The 19915-nt window shown below is 46.8% G+C and overlaps 1 protein-coding gene across 7 annotated transcripts in view; it reads left to right on the plus strand.

The window, feature by feature from the left end:
• Positions 1-19517: 19517 nt before the first annotated feature.
• The window catches only part of ATL2 (atlastin GTPase 2), a 58818-nt gene continuing 58420 nt past the window's right edge, over positions 19518-19915 (plus strand). For 3 of the 7 annotated variants that reach the window (XM_002709913.5, XM_070069225.1, XM_051839530.2), the window contains exon 1: positions 19601-19829. In XM_002709913.5, the coding sequence (XP_002709959.1) occupies positions 19712-19829 (118 nt within the window). In that variant the 5' untranslated portion in view covers positions 19601-19711. Of the gene's footprint in view, positions 19830-19915 lie in introns of all 7 variants that reach the window. The other 4 variants (XM_070069228.1, XM_051839544.2, XM_051839515.2 and 1 more) reach the window with 3 other exon arrangements.

Below are 19915 nucleotides of genomic sequence, written 5' to 3' on the forward strand. Positions count from 1 at the left end.
AGTTTGACAGAAATTTCTCCAAAGGCCACAGTAAACTCTAGGATATTTAATTGTCCTTTTTGCTGATTTTTTAAAAATCTGTCCTAACTTTTTTTTTTTTTTTTTGACAGGCAGAGTGGACAGTGAGAGAGAGAGAGACAGAGAGAAAGGTCTTCCTTTGTAGTTGGTTCACCCTCCAATGGCCGCCACGGCTGGCGCACCGCGCTGATCCGATGGCAGGAGCCAGGTACTTATCCTGGTCTCCCATGGGGTGCAGGGCCCAAGGACTTGGGCCATCCTCCACTGTACTCCCTGGCCACAGCAGAGAGCTGGCCTGGAAGAGGGGCAACCGGGACAGAATCCGGCGCCCCAACTGGGACTAGAACCTGGTGTGCCGGCGCCGCAAGGCGGAGGATTAGCCTAGTGAGCCGCGGCGCCGGCTTACTGTCCTAACTTTTAAAAACTGTTTCTATGATCTGGTAAGCTAAAGGATCAGTACTCAGTTGCCCATTTCAACATGCAGCATTGTGTCATGCTGTGCACATTTTTGCTCATGTCAAATATTGGCTCTTTCTGGATTGAGAGCCTGAGATGTTAAGCACATTTTACTGGTTCTTGATTTGATTGGAATTAGGTACATAATGAAAGTAATTCATGTAGACATTCCTCCTGGCCTTTCTATCAGATTTGAGCTCCTACTTTCAGCAAGAAAGATGGGGTTTAGTGGTCATAATCATGAAGTGGGGATTTAAAAAAATAAAAGAAAATGCAGACCTTAATAAACATGTGAAGAGGTGCTAAAACAGCCTTCCTGGGCCAGTTTCCAGGCTCCATTTGGGCAAACCTACCTTCAGATGTACCGAGGTGGGGTGTCTGCGTGTCTGTGTGTAGGGGATGGCAGGAAGAATAAGAAATTCCTGAAAAGAACATTGTGCTGAGACCCTGACAGCATATCGGACAGTAACTGTATACTGTCACTAATGGGAACGGGCTTGTTCGGCAAGCTGGGATCCATCAGCAGGTAATCAGATCTAGAGCTCTGGGGCCTCCCTTGACACGGTGATTGTTGTAGACCAGACCAGGAAACAATGGGATGTTTTCTTCTCTCCTCTTTCTTTCTCATCAGGCTTGGCCAGAGTCCCAAGATTTGTGGGGAGATGCGGAAAGCCTGCGAGTTTCAGAATGTTTTTCCTCTGGGGATGGTCACATGTCTCTGATCTCCTGATAGTTCATTCCCTTTATCTGTGTATTTGCTGTTCATCCTCAGATGGAACTCTGAGTTCATTAAGTTCAAGTCTATTAGGCAACTCTGTGGGGATTTTTGACTAGGAACCAGGGGTCATGAGCTGGATTAGGCAGGTAGCACAACTATGAAACAGGGTCTTTGGCAAGCTGGAGTATCGCTTTTTTTTTTTTTTTCTTTTTTTTGATAGGCAGAGTGGACAGTGAGAGAGAGACAGAGAGAAAGGTCTTCGTTTACCGTTGGTTCACCCTCCAATGGCCGTTGCCGCCCGTGCACCATGCTGATCCAAAGCGGGGAGCCAGGTGCTTCTCCTGGTCTCCCATGTGGGTGCAGGGCCCAAGCACTTGGGCAATTCTCCACTGCCTTCCCAGGCCACAGCAGAGAGCTGACCTGGAAGAGGAGCAACCGGGGCAGAATCCGGCGCCCGGACTAGGCCTAGAACCCGGTGTGTCTGTGCCGCAGGTGGAGGATTATCCCCATGAGCTGCAGCGCAGGCCTCGATTTCTTGACCAAAGGGGACTCAACAGTCAGCTTCAGACAATTCGCACTGTGAGGAAGACTGGCCCAGGTACACTGGCTTTTCTCAACAAAAGTTGGAGATCCAGATTTTTTAAAAGTGTGCAAAATTTTATGATTTTTAAATGTGATTAATTTTGAAAATTCAAAAATCACTTTGTAGGCCAACTATTTGAGTACCAAGCAAGACAAACCTGTGTATCTCATTTAGCTCGCCAAACCTGGACTTCTTGGTTACATTGATTTTCTGGGGGGAAAAATCCCAACACTTATTCCAGTCACTTCAAGTTATGGGGGACTATATTACAAAGATGCTTGTGGCAGTAAGGAAAACAAGATTTTCAACTATTCAGCAAGGTAAAAACCCTATAAACATCCCAGGCCAAGGGAAGAACAGCAAAAGCACATGGTGGGTACTTTGGGTGGGTTATTTGGAAGGTTCTTTAGCACCATTGATGGTATATAGTATACTTCTCACTTGTGGCATAATTCAGTAGAAGCCACCCATGATTATACTAATTTTTGGATAATTGTAGAATTCTTAACTGGGTCTCAGGGCTTCCTGTAGTAGAAGGGTCTTCACACTACACTTGTGATCAAATTTGGGAATTATTGGCCAAAGAGGGGAGCCAATAGAGTGTGCTCAGAAATCATGTCCAGTGTTCTTTCTCAATGAGGCACACTGCGTGCTGCCTCTCCATTGGCCATTCCTTCCTTCTTCCTTGCTAACAGCATCTGAATTTTGTTCAGATATAAGACAACATATACTTCAGGGGATGCTCTGGCTCTAGCCCAGAGCCAACTGATTACATCATTACACCAAACCAATCATGACAAGTCCACTTCCCTTGCCTGAAATTAGTTTAGGATTGGGCATATATAACAATCCTGAGTAATGAGACTGACAGAAAGTTAAGGGGGCTTCTGGGAAATTTTCCATCTGATGAGATCAGATTCAAGGCAGATTCATGACACTGTTGTCCACACTGTTGCATCTTTAAGGAGCACTTAAAAGTTTGGCAACCAGTTTGTAATGATGGAGGAAGAATGTATGGACAGACGTCAACATATCAAGGAAGGAAAAGCAAAAGTTGGAAAAAGCCCAAGTGCTTTAATGATGTCATTGAGCAATAAGTTAACCAATTCTGGAACCATTCTACCTTTGAACTTACTGCTATATGAAATGTACATTTCCCTTTTTGTTGATGGTGTTTTTGTTGGGTTTTCTGTCAAAAGCATCCTGACACACATATTGTCTAATTGACAATTAGACAATTGACTAATTGACTATTCACTTTGAATAGTGAATAGTGAATAAATCTAACTTTCCCCTCAGGATTAGATTGTGTTCACAAAGCACCTACTAGAACCTATCTATAAATTTTACTTAATTAATTTTTACATTTTTAAAAAATAATTATTTTATTTTGAAAGAATTGCAGAGAGAGGCAGAGGCAGAGAGAGAGAGGTTTCCATTCCGCTGGTTCACTCCCCAAATGACAGCAATGGCCAGAGCTGAGCTGATCCAAAGCCAGGAGCCAGGAGCTTCTTCTGGGTCTCCCATATGAGTGCAGAGGTCCAAGCACTTGGGCCATCTTCCACTGCTTTCCCAGGCCATAGCAGAGAGCTGGATCGGAAGAGGAGCATCTGGGTCTTGAACTGGTGCCCATATGAGATGCCGGCACTGCAGGCTGGGGCTTTTTTGGCCTGCTGTGCCACAGTGCCGGCCCCAGTTTTTTCATTTTAATTTACTTATTTTTATTTGAAAGAGAGTGAGACTGATAGAGAGTGAGAGAGAGCTCTTCCATCTGCTGGCTCACTCCCAATGTCTGCAACGTCTAGAGTTGGGCCACACTGAAACCAGGGGCCCAGGACTCCATCCAGGTTTCTGACATGGGCAGTAGGGACCAAAGTACTTGAAGAGATTGGAGATCCCTGGAGGACTGGTAGATTGGCTCAACACCAGATCCTTAGGTCTGGGAATCAGGCACAGACTTGAGTTTAAAACACCCATACTCATTGAAGTAGAAATTACCTAGATTATCAAAGGATCAGTACAGAGTTAAACCTTAAAGTGTCTGCTGTATGTAAGCCTCACGCGGAGTGGACAGTGAGAGAGAGAGAGACAGAGAGAAAGGTCTTCCCTTACCGTTGGTTCACCCTCTAATGGCTGCTGCAGCTGGCGAGCTGCAGCTGGCGAGCTGCGGCCGGCGCACCGCGCTGATCAGAAGCCAGGAGCCAGGAGCCAGGTGCTTCTCCTGGTCTCCCATGCAGGTGCAGGGCCCAAGGACCTGAGCCATCCTCCACTGCACTCCCGGGCCAGAGCAGAGAGCTGGCCTGGAAGAGGAGCAACCGGGACAGAATCCGGCGCCCCGACCAGGACTAGAACCTGGTGTGTCGGTGCTGCAGGTGGAGGATTAGCCTATTGAGCCGTGGCGCCGGCCTATTTTTATTTTTTAAATATTTATTTACTTATTTGAAATTCGGAGTGACAGAGACAGAAAGATCGAGAAAGAGTGACAGAAAGAGTGCTTCCATCCTTTGGTCTACTCCCCAAATGGCTGCAACAGCTGGAGCTGGGCAAGTCAAAACCCTGCAGATAGGAACTCCATCAGGGTCTCCAATGTGGGTGGCAGGGGTACTTGGACCATCTTCTGTTGCCTTCCCAGGCACTTTAGTAGGGAGTTGGATTAGAAGCAGAGCAGCTAGGACTTGAACCAGCGCTTTAACATGGAATGTGGTGGTGCAATAGAGCCCTTACCCGCTGCCACAGCACCAGCCCCAAGTGTGCTTATTTCTAAGGATAACTTTTCATGACTTAAAATGCATAACACATGGGCCCAGAATTGTGACATAGCAGGTAAAGCTGCTGCCTGCTGTGCCAGTATCCCGTGTGGCTGCTGATTTGAGTCCTGGCTGCTCCACTTCCTATCCAACTCCCTGCTAATGGCCGGGGAAATGCACAGAAGATGGCCCAAGTGTTTGGGCCCTGCCACCCACGTGGGAGACCCAGGGGAAGCTTCTGGCTTCTGGCTTTGGCCTGGCCCAGCCCTGGCCATTGTGACCATATGGGAAGTGAACGAGAGGATGGAAGATCTCTCTCTCTGTAACTCTGACTTTCAAATAAATATATACATCTATAATAAAAATATGGAACAGGTGGTTGTGCTGGCAGTGTTCATGCCCTTGAGATGCTCCACAGGCCTTTTGAGAGGAGCAGAGAAGGGGCACAGGTAGAAGGCCCGGGCTGGCTGCTGCCAGTGCCGCCCCAGTGTGGTTTCCACAGAGTAGTGGCTGGGGAGGCACATTGCTTCTCTAGCAGCAGTAGCCCTGCTTGAAGCCATCTGGGTTCCGGACCTGAGAGGCAGACTGCACTGAACACACTGGAGCAGCCTCCACTTCGTCTGCTGAGAACTGCCATTGTTGTTACATGCTGATGGTGGTGGCAAGCAGTCGAATGGAGACACAATCGGTAATCGACTATGGCCTTTGACTCAGGAGTAGAGAAGATAGCCCTTAATGATTGGAAGATTTTTTTTTTTATCCTGAAGGGTCTTAAACTCTTACAAGGGGACTTGTGGTGGGGGATTGTCAGGTCAACCCCAAGGAGCTATTGGTCTCACAACCCGGAGTTCTTACAGGCAACAGAGTTGAACCATTTGAGCGCTAGGGTTGCATCTGCAGCAGGGTCAAAGCCTAAGTCCATTATTTTATAAGCTTAGTAGCGTCAGACAAATTGCTTAATTTTTCTTTGCCCCAGATTTTTCAGAGTAAAATATAGTCGTATCTTTGCTTTAGACTTATTGCGAAGCTGCATGGAAAGAAAAGTAATTATTATTAGGATAATGTTAATTCCCTGGCATATATAAGGACCTGATCAATGTTAAGAGGATTCCAGGAAGTTTACCCTGTAACTTATGAATCTGATTCTGGAATCTGGTGCTGTTTTTCTCTTCGTTCCTGGAACAATGGCTGAAAGAACAGGGTTGCAGGCAGAGTAGAAAGCTTCCTTGTGTGACCACCTGGCAAGGGGGCAGGCGAGGATGCATGTTTGAGTCCCTGTGCTACCGGGTGGGGCCTTGCTGGGCTCTGCTGTGAGATGCTTGGCTAGTCTTGTCCCTGTGCACTCACGTCTGTGGAGCTGAAGTTGATCTGACTGAGCTTTCTTTGTTCTTTGGCTTGTCTGGAAGTTGGTGCTCCTTTTTGTTGGCCGAGACCACCTTGGTGTGGCCTACCTGTTTGAGTTTCACCTACAACCTCCGTCTGATTCCTGGCTTAGATCGAACTCCCTGTCCCACTACTCTCACTTCCAGTTTTCCATCAGCTACCTCTTTTCTTTCCTCTGGCGAAGACTCCGAGTCCTATGAAGGGAGGAGCAGAAGGGGTAACTAACCATCTGACCACCAGGCACCGCCGTGTTCAATGGGCTAAGTCATTTCTCAAGGCAGTAAGGTTGCTTTGTGGAGCAGTGTCTTCCATGAGTTCCACAAGGGGGCAGGGCCACAGCTCCCCTCCACTTTCTGTTTCTCCCCAATCTACTTAGCATCAACTGCCAGGATGTTAGCCCTGAAGCCTCTGTCTCTCAGTTCCCATATTCCTGGACTCAAGGTCAGTGGTTGAAAGCGTCCTTCAGTGCCAACACCAGCAGTAAGCATGTGGGGAGTGGGGGAAAATATTTGAAGTGCTGGGAGCCAGAAATTGGTCTATGGGAAATTATTCCCATCAGAAGATAGGTCAAACTGTAAAAAGAATTTCCCCTCATCAATGATGATTAAAAATAGAATTTCTCTACTGTCAAGAATTTACTGCAAAACACAGGATATATAGTTAATAAATATTCCACACATTTTCAATGCAAAGAGGATTTCAGAGTGTCACCAAAAAGAATACTTGATAGACCCTGAAATTTGAAATTCCTACATAAAAGAGACCTGATAGAGATTTTCTTAACTTTGAAAATACTCCTAAAGATTTATGTGACATTAAAAAAATGTAGTGATGCTAAAAAAGACTTTTTCTAACAACCAGTAAATGAAAACTATGCTATAGAGAAGACTAAGTTGTCTTTCTATTCTCACTTCCAAAACTGATATCCCCAAACTGGCATACTATGAAGAGTCCATCAAAGACATAAAGTCAGAAAAATTGTTTTAGGAAGGCGTATCATGAAAGTAATCAATTAAACATAATTGTTCTGCATGCTTGGTGTGTGTCTTAGCCTTAAAAAGTTGTGGTTTCGTGGGGATTATTTTCTCACTCTACATAAACATTTACTTTTAGAGTTTCTTTTTTTCATTCATAATTTGCTTTGTTAAAGAAGCCCCCTGTGTTTGTAAATGCTTTAGACCCCACCAGTACTGGACCTGTTCCTGATGGGAGCTATGTGGTTCATGGTCTAACTGACAGTGGTCATTAGTGGAAATTTGGGCACACCCATGGGAACATATCCTACAAGTGAATGTCATCTGTCATTTGAGTTATTGTCAAGCAAAGCAAAGCAAAGCAAAACAAAACAAAAATAAGAATCATCACTTTAGGTACAGAAGCAAAGAATTTTTAGCAAGTTTATCATTATCTGAATTCAGTACTCATTGTTGTTATGTATCTGTATGTTTATCACACACATATGTACACACATATACATACACATTTATCCATTGGTGTTTTACCACATGCACATGTTCTAGTTATTTATTTCTGTATCACAGATTACCCAAAAACATAATATCTTTTTTTTTTTTTTTGACAGGCAGAGTGGACAGTGAGAGAGACAGAGAGAAAGCTCTTCCTTTTTGCCATTGGTTCGCCCTCCAATGGCTGCCATGGCCGGCGTGCTGCGGCCAGCACACCGCGCTGATCCAAAGGCAGGAGCCAGGTGCTTCTCCTGGTCTCCCATGGGGTGCAGGGCCCAAGCACTTGGGCCATCCTCCACTGCACTCCCGGGCCACAGCAGAGAGCTTGCCTGGAAGGGGGGCAACTGGGACAGAATCCGGCGCCCCGACCGGGACTAGAACCCGGTGTGCTGGCGCCGCTAGGTGGAGGATTAGCCTATTGAGCCGCGGCGCCGGCCCCAAAACATAATATCTTAAAACAAGAGTCACTTCGTTATTTCTTATGATATCTCACCTTCTTGGAGAGCAATCTGAGCAAATTTGAAAGACAATTATTTGTTGGGCAGACCAGGTGACAGGGACCATTGCATTTGCTAGTTCAGGTTGAGCAACGGAAAAGGGAAAGAAGGAACTCACATTGTGAGTATTCAGTCACAGACTCCAAGATTGACGGGGGAGGGGAAAAGTGATGTGAGACCAAGGGCAAGTGTTTGAGGTGAGGTGCAGTGAAACCAGAGCAGTGGCCATGAGTCCTAGGATTAAGTAGGCTACAAGAGGCCCAATGGCTTCCAGAGGATTTGTTAAGGTGGAGTGTTTCCTTCTGCCAACCTGCCAGCCAGTTTTTCAGAGTTTAGAATTAAGCTTAGATATGAGATGCAAAGAAAGATTTGGCTGTTCTCCGGGTACAAATAAACTACTTCTGTTGTAAGAAGGCCAGTGCGGATATTGTCTTAATCTTGAAAGAGGCCAAGCTCTGCAGTTCCTTCTGTGAAATCTGCATTTCTCGCTGACTGTAAAGGCATTCCTAAGGGCAGGCAAGGTATGGGGAGCACACTGCCAAGGTGGACTCCGTTCATACTACACTCCCATTGCAGTCTAATGCACAGGGCAATGCTGGCTTCAAGCTACACGCACGTTTCTTGTGTTATGGTGGCTGCATTCCCTCCCTCACTGTTATTTTTGAATCAGTACTATAGAATATGATATAGTTAGTTTCTAAGGAGTTTCTGCCAACGTTCTTTTGTACGACGTTCATAATCTAAAAGTCAGTCTCTGTCTACTTTTCCAAACATACTGAAGTAAATCCAGTTCATAGATGTGTTTATTTGCGGATCCTTCTACTAAATTATGTTAGCAGCCTGAAGATACCCAGGAACTCCCTTAGAAGTCAGTAATTCTGGGAGATGCTTGTCATAACATCCAGGAGAAGTCTTGTCATGGTACTCATGGGGCCCCCATCAGGGACAGGTATCCCATACCATCTCCCGCATGCCCACATGATGTGCTTCTAACTTCTTAGTGGTCTGGGTAAGAGGTTCTTTTTTTTTTTTTTTTTTTTTTTAAGAGGTTCTTAACGATTAAAGAGTGCTCAGTGCCTAGCTGCAAGGTCAGTGTATTATTATCTAGACACAGGTAGGAATATGGGCATTTTAAAAAACTTATTTATTTATTTAAAAGATAGAGTTACAGAAAGAGAGAAATCTTCCATCCACTGGTTCACTCTCCAAATGGCTGCAATAGCCAGATCTCGGCTGATCCAAAGCTGAGAGCCAGGAGCTTCTTCCAGGTCTCCCAAGTGGGTGCAGGGGCCCTAGCACTTGGGCCATCTTCTGCTGCTTTCCCAGGCCACAGCAGAGAGCTGGTTGGAAAGAGGAGCAGCTAGGACTCCCACTGGTGCCGGAGGCCATAGCTTTATCTGCTATGCCAGAGCACTGGGCCCGAATGTATGCTCTTGAGTCAGACAAAACTGGGTTGAAATCTCAGCTCTTCAAATTGCTAGTCATGTGGCCTTGAATAAACCATGTAATCTTTCAAGACCTTCATTTGTTCATCTGTGACAGGCCGATACTAAGGAAAACGTCACCCATGTCTGTCTCATAGAGATATTTTCTAGATTCAATGAAATCATGGATAGGTATGATTACTAATTATCCTCCTGTTCTTGAATCCCTTCTTAGACCTGAAAGAGCTACTTCACTGGTGCAGTAATCATGGCGGCTCTGAGGTACAGCCATGAGCCAGCTGGCAGGTTCAATGCTTCCCATTGTACTGAACTTGTACTGAAAAAATGCTAGGAAGGAGACCTTCACAGCAGAGGAAACTGAGGGTCAGAGAGGTTAACTGTCTTTTTCAAGATCATAAAAACGTGTGACAGAGCTGAGGTGTGAGCTCCAAAACTGGTGTTCTTTTCACTAAGCTGCACGAATGCGCATGTTCCCAGCCTTGAAGATAAATGTGGGTCAGAGTAACATTAATTTCCTCTTGCATTCATGAGGGGACAGCTGGTCCTGGTTGTACAGAAAAACAGACATCCAATGTTAAGCAGCAAGCCTGGGTGGAAACCCGTCCACCCACAGAGTTCCATATAGAGCGAGTGCCTTTCAAGGTGCCCACAGTGCTCTACACGAGACAAACACAGTTGTCCCAGAAGAGGCATGCACCTGTGTCTAAGCTCCCACAACAAGTATTTCCCCCAATGAACCCTTGATGTTCTTGCTTTGATCTCCCTCAGAGAGTAGAATCCAATGTCCCTGGTTCACCAGCTTTGGATATAAATAAAATCTCTCTGCCAATCAATAAACCAGTTTGTATTCTTGTCCACATCCATCCCAGCTGGGCCTCTGATATTTCCTTTTTCCCCCGTAAAAAAAATTTCTGTCTGCTCCCCGCAAAGTGTTTAATCCCAAAGGAAGCCTCAAATGTGGCAGATTAACTTATCAGCAATAGTCACTATGCAACTTCTGGGGCTAATGAATGGCCACTACTTCTGAGGTTAATGAAAGCAGACTTCAGAGTCCAAGGTGGGAATATCGGTGATTGGGTCAAGCTTACCGTTTCCTAACACCCGACACTCTAAGTCCTTCAGCCCAGCATCCCACCCTGCTCTTTATGTCACTGGGACCCTGAAGCAACAATGCTCGTGTCCAGAACCCCACGGAATCTCAGAGAAATAGCTCATTCATCTCCTGTTGCACATGCTTACACAAGAAAGCACACTTCTTTAGGAACAATAGTTTGCAAGCATGGGGTAGCTTAAATAATGCTTCCGGAAACCATATCATTGATAAATCAGCAAGATCTACAGAGATGCAGTTTGCCTCCAACAGAGACGACACTTTCAGTTCTCAGAGAGACCAATTTATGTCATTTCACCCACAGCGATAGCTAACACCTTTTCTGTTGTGGTCTCTGCTTTACATTTCTCTATTCGTTCCCTCCTACTCTCATTCTTTCCCATCTGATGGCCACTGAATCAAGAAACAGTTCTCACTAATGGATAGCCCAATCTCTTAGAGGGAGGAACACGGCTTACACCACCTCTATGAAGGTTAAGAAGATTGTAGGACAAATTCTAGTCAGTCCTCATACTCTTGGTTCCCTGTGAGTCTTTCTCCCATAAAAGAGCCTCCACAAAGATTGTCTCCGATCACTAGCTTTTTTCTGGGCAGTCATCTTGTGCTTGTAAAAAAAAAAAAAAAAAAAAAAAAAAAAAAAGGTGTTCAAATGATCTTGATTGAAGAGTAGGAACCCCAGACGATAGAAGGAGTAGGTTTTTGGCAGAATACTGAAAAAGGAAAAGTGCATTGGGAAGGAAAAAAGAAAAAAGTTCAAGAGGTTGTAGATTAGATTAAAACATAGAATTGGGCTTATTCAAATTGAAGGCTGAGGGGGGATAAACCATAAGAGCTCTTATCACATCCAGAATATTCTGCATCTCCCAGAGAGAATGCCTGCTATAGACAGCAGAGGGTCAATGGGCTTAGGTGAACACTGCAGGTCAGTGAGGATTTAGGGAGCTTTTGTTGCTGTTGTTGACTATCATCTTTACCCTAGCGAATGGCTTATGCTGTCCTGTTTGTGAACAGTTTCTTTTTTATGTGTGGCTCAGCAAATATTTTTAGTGAGTAAATGCCAGCGTATACATTTTTGTGGAGCAATCCTTTTAAAGCTCTCTTATTTTTTAATTTTTTGATCTTTTCAAAAAATATCATGTTCTGTGGGCCAATGATAAAAAGCAAATGTCCCGACAAAGCAAGATCTCCAAAGCGTCTGTCACAAAGACAGAAGAGGAAGGTCACTTGCCACAGTGAAGAAGAAACTGCCTTCCTGTGCAGGAGGGCGGATGATGGGTCTTTGCATTGTGGTGGGGGTTCAGGCCCCAGAACTAGAACCTTAGCTCATCAAAGAACATTGCCAGGAATGTGGATATGTTTCTCAGGTCTGTGTGACAACAGGGACAAGCCCCTGACTCTGTAGTAATCTACTGCCATGTGGTAATCTGTACATCAGTTTAGCTCTTCCTTTCTGACTTTTCAGGTCTATCAAGCAATGCCCAGAGCTTCTGGGAGGAAAAAGGAAAAGAGAACATGTGATTTTTTTGTAAGAGGAGTGAGGGGACCAGGGACACAGGCTCTCAATTTCTCCTCTGGCAGGTAGACCTAAAGCATGCTGATGTCCTTCTCATATGGAGCATCTGCAGGCATGGTTTCATACATGGTGCCAGGGTGTGTTTGAAATCAGAACAGTCTGGGATGCTTGGACTACACGGCTAGAAAATTGTGCTGAGTTTTCTTTCAATTTCCAAGACATAGACCAGGCTGTGGAGAAAACCCCAAGATATTTTTAGCAGGTGTGGGGAGTAATCCGGACTAGACTAAGTTACTCGAATTAAGACTTATTCTATGCATCTGCTCTCCCACAATATGGCGCTGGGAGAGAAGTAAACAGCTTCCGCACAGCTGCCTCCAGTTCAACCAATTAACTGTAGGACTTGCTCCTGATTGGAGAGCAGCGTACTCGGCGTGTGGGCAGCCGAGTTGGGATTGGTGGAGAGGACTATAAAGGAGGAGAGAAACGGCATGCACCGGGAACATCTATGGGGAACATCTAGCTGAAGGAACACCCGTGCAGCCCCCAGAGAACCGGCTGGCGGTGTGCCGCTCCCCTGCGGAAGTGGGGAATGCGGCCAGGGGGAACTGCCCTTCCACGGAGGTGGAAGGGATAGTAGCCAACCCGGGAAGAACCAGCAGCAAACCCGGGGAGGGCCGAGCAGACGAAAGAACAGCGCAGGGTCCTGTGTTGCTCCTCCACGAAGACGGGGAGCGACAAGCAGGATTCTATACAGAAGGGACAAATGGCACATCAGAAATAGATTTTGAGACACTCTGGATCATTAGTTGTCCTGTTCAACATTTTCCAGAGAGATATCCTAACTGGAATTGTTTACATGTGACATTACTTTCTAAGACTTGTTTTCCCAGGCAGGAAGTCATTTCTGGTGTCTAATTTAAATCCTTCTTCCTGAAATCCAGGCCTCTTTCACCATTAAAAATTTGTTAAAAGTCCAAATGAGCTACCTGCCGAGTAATTTTAAAAAGGAGTATGGCCATGTGCTAATATCACAGAAAATTTGTAAAGTAGTAGAAAATATAAGTTCCATATTTTCCCATCACCTTCCTTTACCTTTTTTTTTTTTTTTTTTTTTTTTTTGACAGGCAGAGTGGACAGTGAGAGAGAGACAGAGAGAAAGGTCTTCCTTTGCCCTTGGTTCACCCTCCAATGGCCACCACGGCCGGTGAGCTGTGGCCGGCGCATTGCGCTGATCCAAAGCCGGGAGCCAGGTGTTTCTCCTGGTCTCCCATGGGGTGCAGGGCCCAAGCACTTGGGCCATCCTCCACTGCACTCCCGGGCCAGAGCAGAGAGCTGGCCTGGAAGAGGGGCAACCGGGACAGAATCCGGCACCCTGACCGGGACTAGAACCCGGTGTGCCGGCGCCACAAGGCGGAGGATTAGCCTAGTGAGCCGTGGCGCCAGCTCCTTTACCTTAAATATATCTTGTGTCAGTGTTTTCCATGTCCACTTGTGTTTTTATACAATTGTGATCTGCTTTTTTTTCCTACTAGACAGTATAAATGATTTCCTTTATTGTTAAATTGTTAATGATAGTAATTCTTAGCAACTGTGTGATAATACATGGAATGTAAGTTTTTCAAAGAATTCTTCAACTTTATAAAAAATGATTTATTTATTGAAAGACAGAGAAACACAGAGAGAGGGAGAGACAGAGAAAGATCTTCCATCTGCTGATTCACTCCCCAAATACCTGCAAGAGCTGGAGTTGGGCCAGGACTAAGCCAGGCACCAGGAACTCTGGTTTTGCCACATGGACATCAGGAATCCGAGTACCTAGGCCATCATCTGCTGCCTGCCAGGCGCCGTAAGAGGAAGCTGGATTGGAAGTGGAGGCAGGCCTCAATCCATGTACTCTGATATGGGATGTGGCTGTTGCAAGGGTTGGCTTCACCTGCTGCGCCACAACACTAACCTCTGGGAGCGTCAGTTTTGATGGAGTTTTTACCCATCAAAGGGATATGATGTTTTTCCCTTAAAAAAAAAGCTCCTTTTACATTTTATTTTTACATGTTTGAAGTAAAAAAAGAAACCTAAGCTCTCTTTTTTGGAAATAATTTCAAACCTACAGAATATCAAGACTAAGACATGGAACAGTTGTATATTCTTTGTCTTGATTCCTGTATTAATATTTTGCCCTATTTGCTTTAGCTTTTCATTTTCCCTCTCTCCCCTATCTCGTTTTCTGTAGACACATACTATGTTTTTGAAATGGTTGAGAGGAAGTTGCACCCATCACAGCTCACTGTTCCAAGTGTGGCCATGGAGAGCCCCTTGAAGGTGACTTTGTGCCATGCCTCACTAATTTTTGAATACTTCATCACATTCTGCCAATGAAATCGTGCTCACCTTGTACCTCTGCTCGAACTCTGGAATCAGTCATTTCTCAATACTTCTGATTCCTCTTAGTAGGGAATTATATCAGAGGCCAAGACTGGGCACTAGGTATGACCACTGCTACTTGGGTACCTTTCCTTAAAGACCCTTTTTGTGAACAAAATTAGAAAACATATGCAGGATATATAAATAATCATACAACATGTGTGAAGGTACTTTAAAAAGTCATGGGGAGATGGAATAATACAAATTCTCCACTAAATTTTTGAATATCCCTTGTATGTGTGGATTTCAATTTTTTTCTGCACCAAAACAAACCTTTTAGTTCCATTTTTCAAAATTTGAAACTTGGTATATGTCGCTCCCCCTCTTCGTGGAGGAACGACACAGGACCCTGCGCTGTTCTTTCGTCTGCTCGGCCCTCCCCGGGTTTGCTGCTGGTTCTTCCCGGGTTGGCTACTATCCCTTCCACCTCCGTGGAAGGGCAGTTCCCCCTGGCCACATTCCCCACTTCCGCAGGGGAGCGGCACACCGCCGGCCGGCTCGTCTCGGGGGCTGCACAGGTGTTCCTTCAGCTAGATGTTCCCCTTAGATGTTCCTGGTGCATGCCATCTCTCTCCTCCTTTATAGTCCTCCTCTGCCAATCCTAACTCGGCTGCCCACACGCCGAGTACGCTGCTCTCCAATCAGGAGCAAGTCCTACAGTTTATTGGCTGAACTGGAGGCAGCTGCGTAGAAGCTGTTTTCTCCTCTCCCAGTGCCATATTGTGGGAGAGCAGATGCATAGAATAAGTCTTAATTCCAGTAACTTAGTCTAGTCCGAATTGCTCCCCACAGGTATATACATCGATATGTATACCTATACATTTACATGAGTATGTTTCTCTTGCCTGCACACACATATTCATGTTGTAGAAGTCTCAAGTCCATATTAATACTCCCCATTTAGGGACTGGTGCTATGGCATCTTGGCAGGTAAAACTGCCTCCTGCAGTGCTGACATCCCATAAAGGTGCTGGTTCGAGTCCCGGCTGCTCCACTTCCGATCCAGCTCTCTGCTATGGTGTTGGAAAGCAGCAGAAGATGGCCCAAGTCCTTGTGCCCCTGCACCTATGTGGGAGACCTGGAAGAACCTCCTGGCTCCTGGCTCCTGGCTCCTGACTTTGGATCGGCACAGCTCTGGCCATCTGGGGAGTTAATCAGTGGATGGAACAACTCTCTTTCTCTCTCTCCCTCCCTCCCTCCCTCCCTCTCTCTCTCTCTGCCTCTCTGTAACTCTGCCTTTCAAATAAATAAATCAACAACATTGGCCCATCACTCATTTGCTCAATCCTATAAAACATCTAAGTGTAGAGGGATGGACTTTTGGTGCAGCTGTTGACACATGGCTCAGAATGCCTGTAGCCCTTACTAGAGTGCTTGAGTTCAAGTTCTGGCGCAGTTTCTTTTCCCAGCTTCCTACTAATGCACTCGGGGAGGCATTAGTAGATACCTGGGTTCCTGCACATGGGAGACCTGACTTGAGTTCCATGCGCTCAGCTTTGGTTGGGCCCAGCTCGGAGGTTTTGGGCATTTGGGAAATGAACCAGCAGACAGATAGATAGATAAATAGATCTCTCTCTCTCTGCCTTTCAAGTGAAAAAACCAAGCACATAAAAATTTAAAAATTATGTAAGTGAACAATTGCTTTCCCTCCACCTCTATAAAAACAAGCCTACCAAAAAAAGTTCTGAATTTATTTGCTATTCTACTCTCCTGACCCTGACCAAGATTGAGAAATATTTATGGTCTCATACTATGTTTGTAAATTGCATTAGTTGTCTTTCTATTTTTTCTGCCCAGGGTGGTTGTGTTATTGATTTTAGATATTGTTAAGATCAGCTCTCCCTTCCCATTCTTGTGGATTTAATTGTTTTGATCATGTAGAGCATGTTTCCAGAAGTCAACCCTAAACAAATGGTACACTCAGAGAAGTGTCACTTTCCTATGTTCCTTCTGCCCATGGTGGGCCCTCACTTTACTGTTTTCTGGTTAATCTTTCTGAGTTTCTTTTCAGACAGATAAGTAGACATATGTATATTTTGTTATTTCTCTTTCTCACAAAATACACTCTTTAACCCTTTATTTTTCCATTTAACTTTCTCTCAGAAATATATTGATTCATAGAGATTTTTGTTTGGAAAAGATCAAACAGCTGCAAAGTGCTCCCTAGTTTGTTTAATTAATCATCTATGTTTGAACATTTAGATAGTTTCCAATATTTTGTAACTGCAAATCATGTTGCAATAAATAACCTCGTGTTAGAGTTGTATCTTCAGGGTAAATACTCAGAAATGAGACTGATAAGTGGAACCATAAAAGCAAAGTTGGTTTACTGGAGATTGTCAAATTCCTTTCCACGGGGGTCTACCATTTTGCATTCTCATTAACAATGCTTGATAGTACTTGTGTCCCTTATCCTTACCAGCAAAATGTAATCATAAACTTTTAACAAGGTTGATTATTTAATGGAAATCAGAGAGAGACAGAGACAGAACGAGGGAAGGAGAGAGAGAGGGAGGGAGAGGGAGAGAGAGAGGGAGGAGAGAGGGAGAGAGGGAGAGAAGGAGAGAGGGAGAGAGAGAGGGAGGGAGAGGGAGGGAGAGGGAGAGAGGGAGAGAGGGAGAGAAGGAGAGAGGGAGAGAGAGAGGGAGGGAGAGGGAGAGAGGGAGAGAGGGAGAGAAGGGATTTTCTATCCAATAGTCAACTCCTCAAATGCCTATAGCGGGTCGGCTGAAGCCAGGAGCCAGGAACTTACCTGGGTTTCCCATTGTGGGTGGCAGGGACTCAAGTACTTGAGCCACCATTTCTGCCTCTCAGGATGGTAGATCAGAAGCATGAAGTAGCTGGGACTTGAACCAGGCACCTTGACAATGGATGCTGGGTCTCCCAAGCAGTAGCTTAACTCGCTGTGGCACGCTGTTCGATTTCCTCCAACCTGAGACATGGTGTCTCAGGGTTGCTTCAGTCGGTGTGTCTCTTAATGGGTTAAACCGAACATTTTTTCATATGTTCAAAAATAATTTTTATAACTCTTTTTTGGTGAATTGTCCATGGATATCTTTTATCTATTTTTCCATTTAGCATTAAAGACTTCACATTTGGTAGAAATAGCTTTTTTTAAAAAAAAAAGATTTACTTATTTATTTGAAAAGCAGAGTGACAGAAAGGGGTGAGAGAGAGTGAGAGCAAGAGAGAGCGAGAGAAAGAGAGAGAGAGAGAGAGAGAATGTCTTCCATCTGCTGATTCACTTCCTCAACAGCCATGCTGCCCAGAGCTGGGCCAATCCAAAGCCAGGAGCTAGGAGCTTCCTCTGGGTCTCCCACACGGGTGCAGGGGCCCAAGGACTTGGGCCATCCTCTACTGCTTTCCCAGGTGCATTAGCAGGGAGCTAGATCAGAAGTGGAGCAGCTGGGACTTGAACCAGCACCCATATGGGATGCTGGTGTTGCAGGCGGTGGCTTTACCTGTTATGCCACAGAAATAGCTATTTTTGATAGACTTCCCATTGCCTGAAGACAGAACTCCAGAGGCCGTGCTGTGGACAAGCCATCTGAAAGGATTCTGCCTCCCAGAAACTCACCGATAGCCTGAGCACTGTCACCGTGGGGACTGCTGCCTCCAAAGCCATTCCTGCTGCAGAGGCAGGGCAGGTCGCCTGTGGCGCCTCTGTTTCTCTCATCTAACAGCATTTCTAACCCAGGGTTGCTGTTACGGCTCCGTGATTTAACACCCGCGAATCACTCTGAACAGTGCCTGGGACAGGAAACATCTCATACATGTTAGCTGATTACAGTCAAGAACACGTTCTCAATGTGTTATTTGATTTGGTCCTCTAAGAATCCTGTTATATTTGTTGAAGGAAGAGAGTGAAGGGAGGGAGGCCTGTGTGGGGAAACATGAGGCTCCGTGTACAGACGGAGCCAAAAATCAAGAAAGTCCTTGTCCACTGCTCCAGAGTTTGGGCGTCATCCGGGGCAGAGACACTGCAGGATCAGACTTGCTGTGCCGAGGCAGCAAGGGAGAAGGGCAGCCATGGGCGGCTACTGCAACAGGTCAGGTGGGAGATGATGAGGGCCTGAATCAGGAAGGGCTGATGGGCTGGAGAGGAGGTGAGCAGGGGGAGAGACGCCCAAGCGGGAAGTGACTTCCCGTGGGATTGCTGGGTACGGAGGGCAGGCGAGGAGAGGGTCTGGAGTAACCCTGAGGTATCACTGGGATAAGAAATTCAAGAGGAAGAATGGAGGAAGGCTTTTAACCGGAGCGATTGCAGGTGAACGTGGGACCAGGGCTCATCCTCTTGGAGTTGGGAAGCTGGACCTGTTCCGGACACTGCAGGTGCAGCCTATGAGCTTAACAGGGTCCGGTAGTGGGAAGGAACCACTTCGGAGTCCAATGGGCCAGCAGCTCAGTCTGGGGAATCTCCTTAACGCTTGAGGGTCCCTGATGGGATCTCGCAGGGTGAAAGGCTGTGGTTTTTAGACTTTTATGACGAGACTGGGTAAGGCAAGCATTCGGACACCTGAAGGAACTTCGGAAGCAGCTGGTGATGTGATTTAAAAAGAAAAATCTAAGGAAATAGGTACCATGTCCCAGACACCTCCATGGGACGACACTGATTTTTTAAAAAGCGACTTGAACTTTCTACACGATGTTACTGATCCCCACAAGAAGGCTCATCACAGTCGGGGAAGCACCTGCTACCAGCTTCCCCGCCCCAGCTCTGGGCTTGCTCCCCCCAGAGCCAGGAGCAGGAGGGCTACGGCATGGACTGCTAAGAAGCCGGGGGAGTGGATGCGGAGCTGGGGGTGGGCGCGGACGGGAAAGGATAGCCTTACAGACTTGTGTGAGGGCAGCAAAGACCAAGAGAAAAGCCGGGCACGAGCAACAGCTGGAGGGGTGCGGGGGGCGGGCCTAAGGCTGTGGAGATGAGGAGAAGAAAAGAGTGCCAGAGCCACGGCACGTGCGGGCGCCAATCAACCTCACACGGGAGCGGTGGGCAGAACCGGGTGACTGGGCTGGGAAGGAGGCACCGGGCCCTCCAGAGGTCTTTCTCGGTCTACACAGGCCCGCCCAGCGCTCAGGGGGTGTGGCGCTGAGATCCGCGAGGCTGGGGCGTGGGACAGCAGCGGCGGCGGCCGCGGATTCCCTCGCTCCTCGCAGAAGCGGCCGGCGGCGGAGAGCCAGCGGCCGGCGGCATTGCGGGGGCGGAGCGAGGGAGCCTGCGGGCGGCCCGGGGCGGGGGCAGGCCGGGGCGGCGCTAGGACCCGCCGGCCACCCCGCCGGCTCCCGGGAGGTTGATAAAGCGGCGGCGGCGTTTGACGTCAGTGGGGAGTTAATTTTAAATCGGTACAAGATGGCGGAGGGGGACGAGGCAGCGCGAAGGCAGCAGCCGCACCAGGGGCTGCGGCGCCGGCGGCGGACCAGCGACTCAAGCGCCGAGGTTAACCACGTCTCGTCCACGACCTCCCTAGGTACGGGCCGGCTGGCAGAGGCCGCAGGGCGCGGGTGGGGTGAGGGCGCGGGCCGCTCGGGCTCGCGGGCACCGGCCGCAGGCGGC

This window comes from Oryctolagus cuniculus, chromosome 2 (assembly GCF_964237555.1).
Source record: "Oryctolagus cuniculus chromosome 2, mOryCun1.1, whole genome shotgun sequence".
Taxonomy (NCBI): Eukaryota; Metazoa; Chordata; class Mammalia; order Lagomorpha; family Leporidae; genus Oryctolagus; species Oryctolagus cuniculus.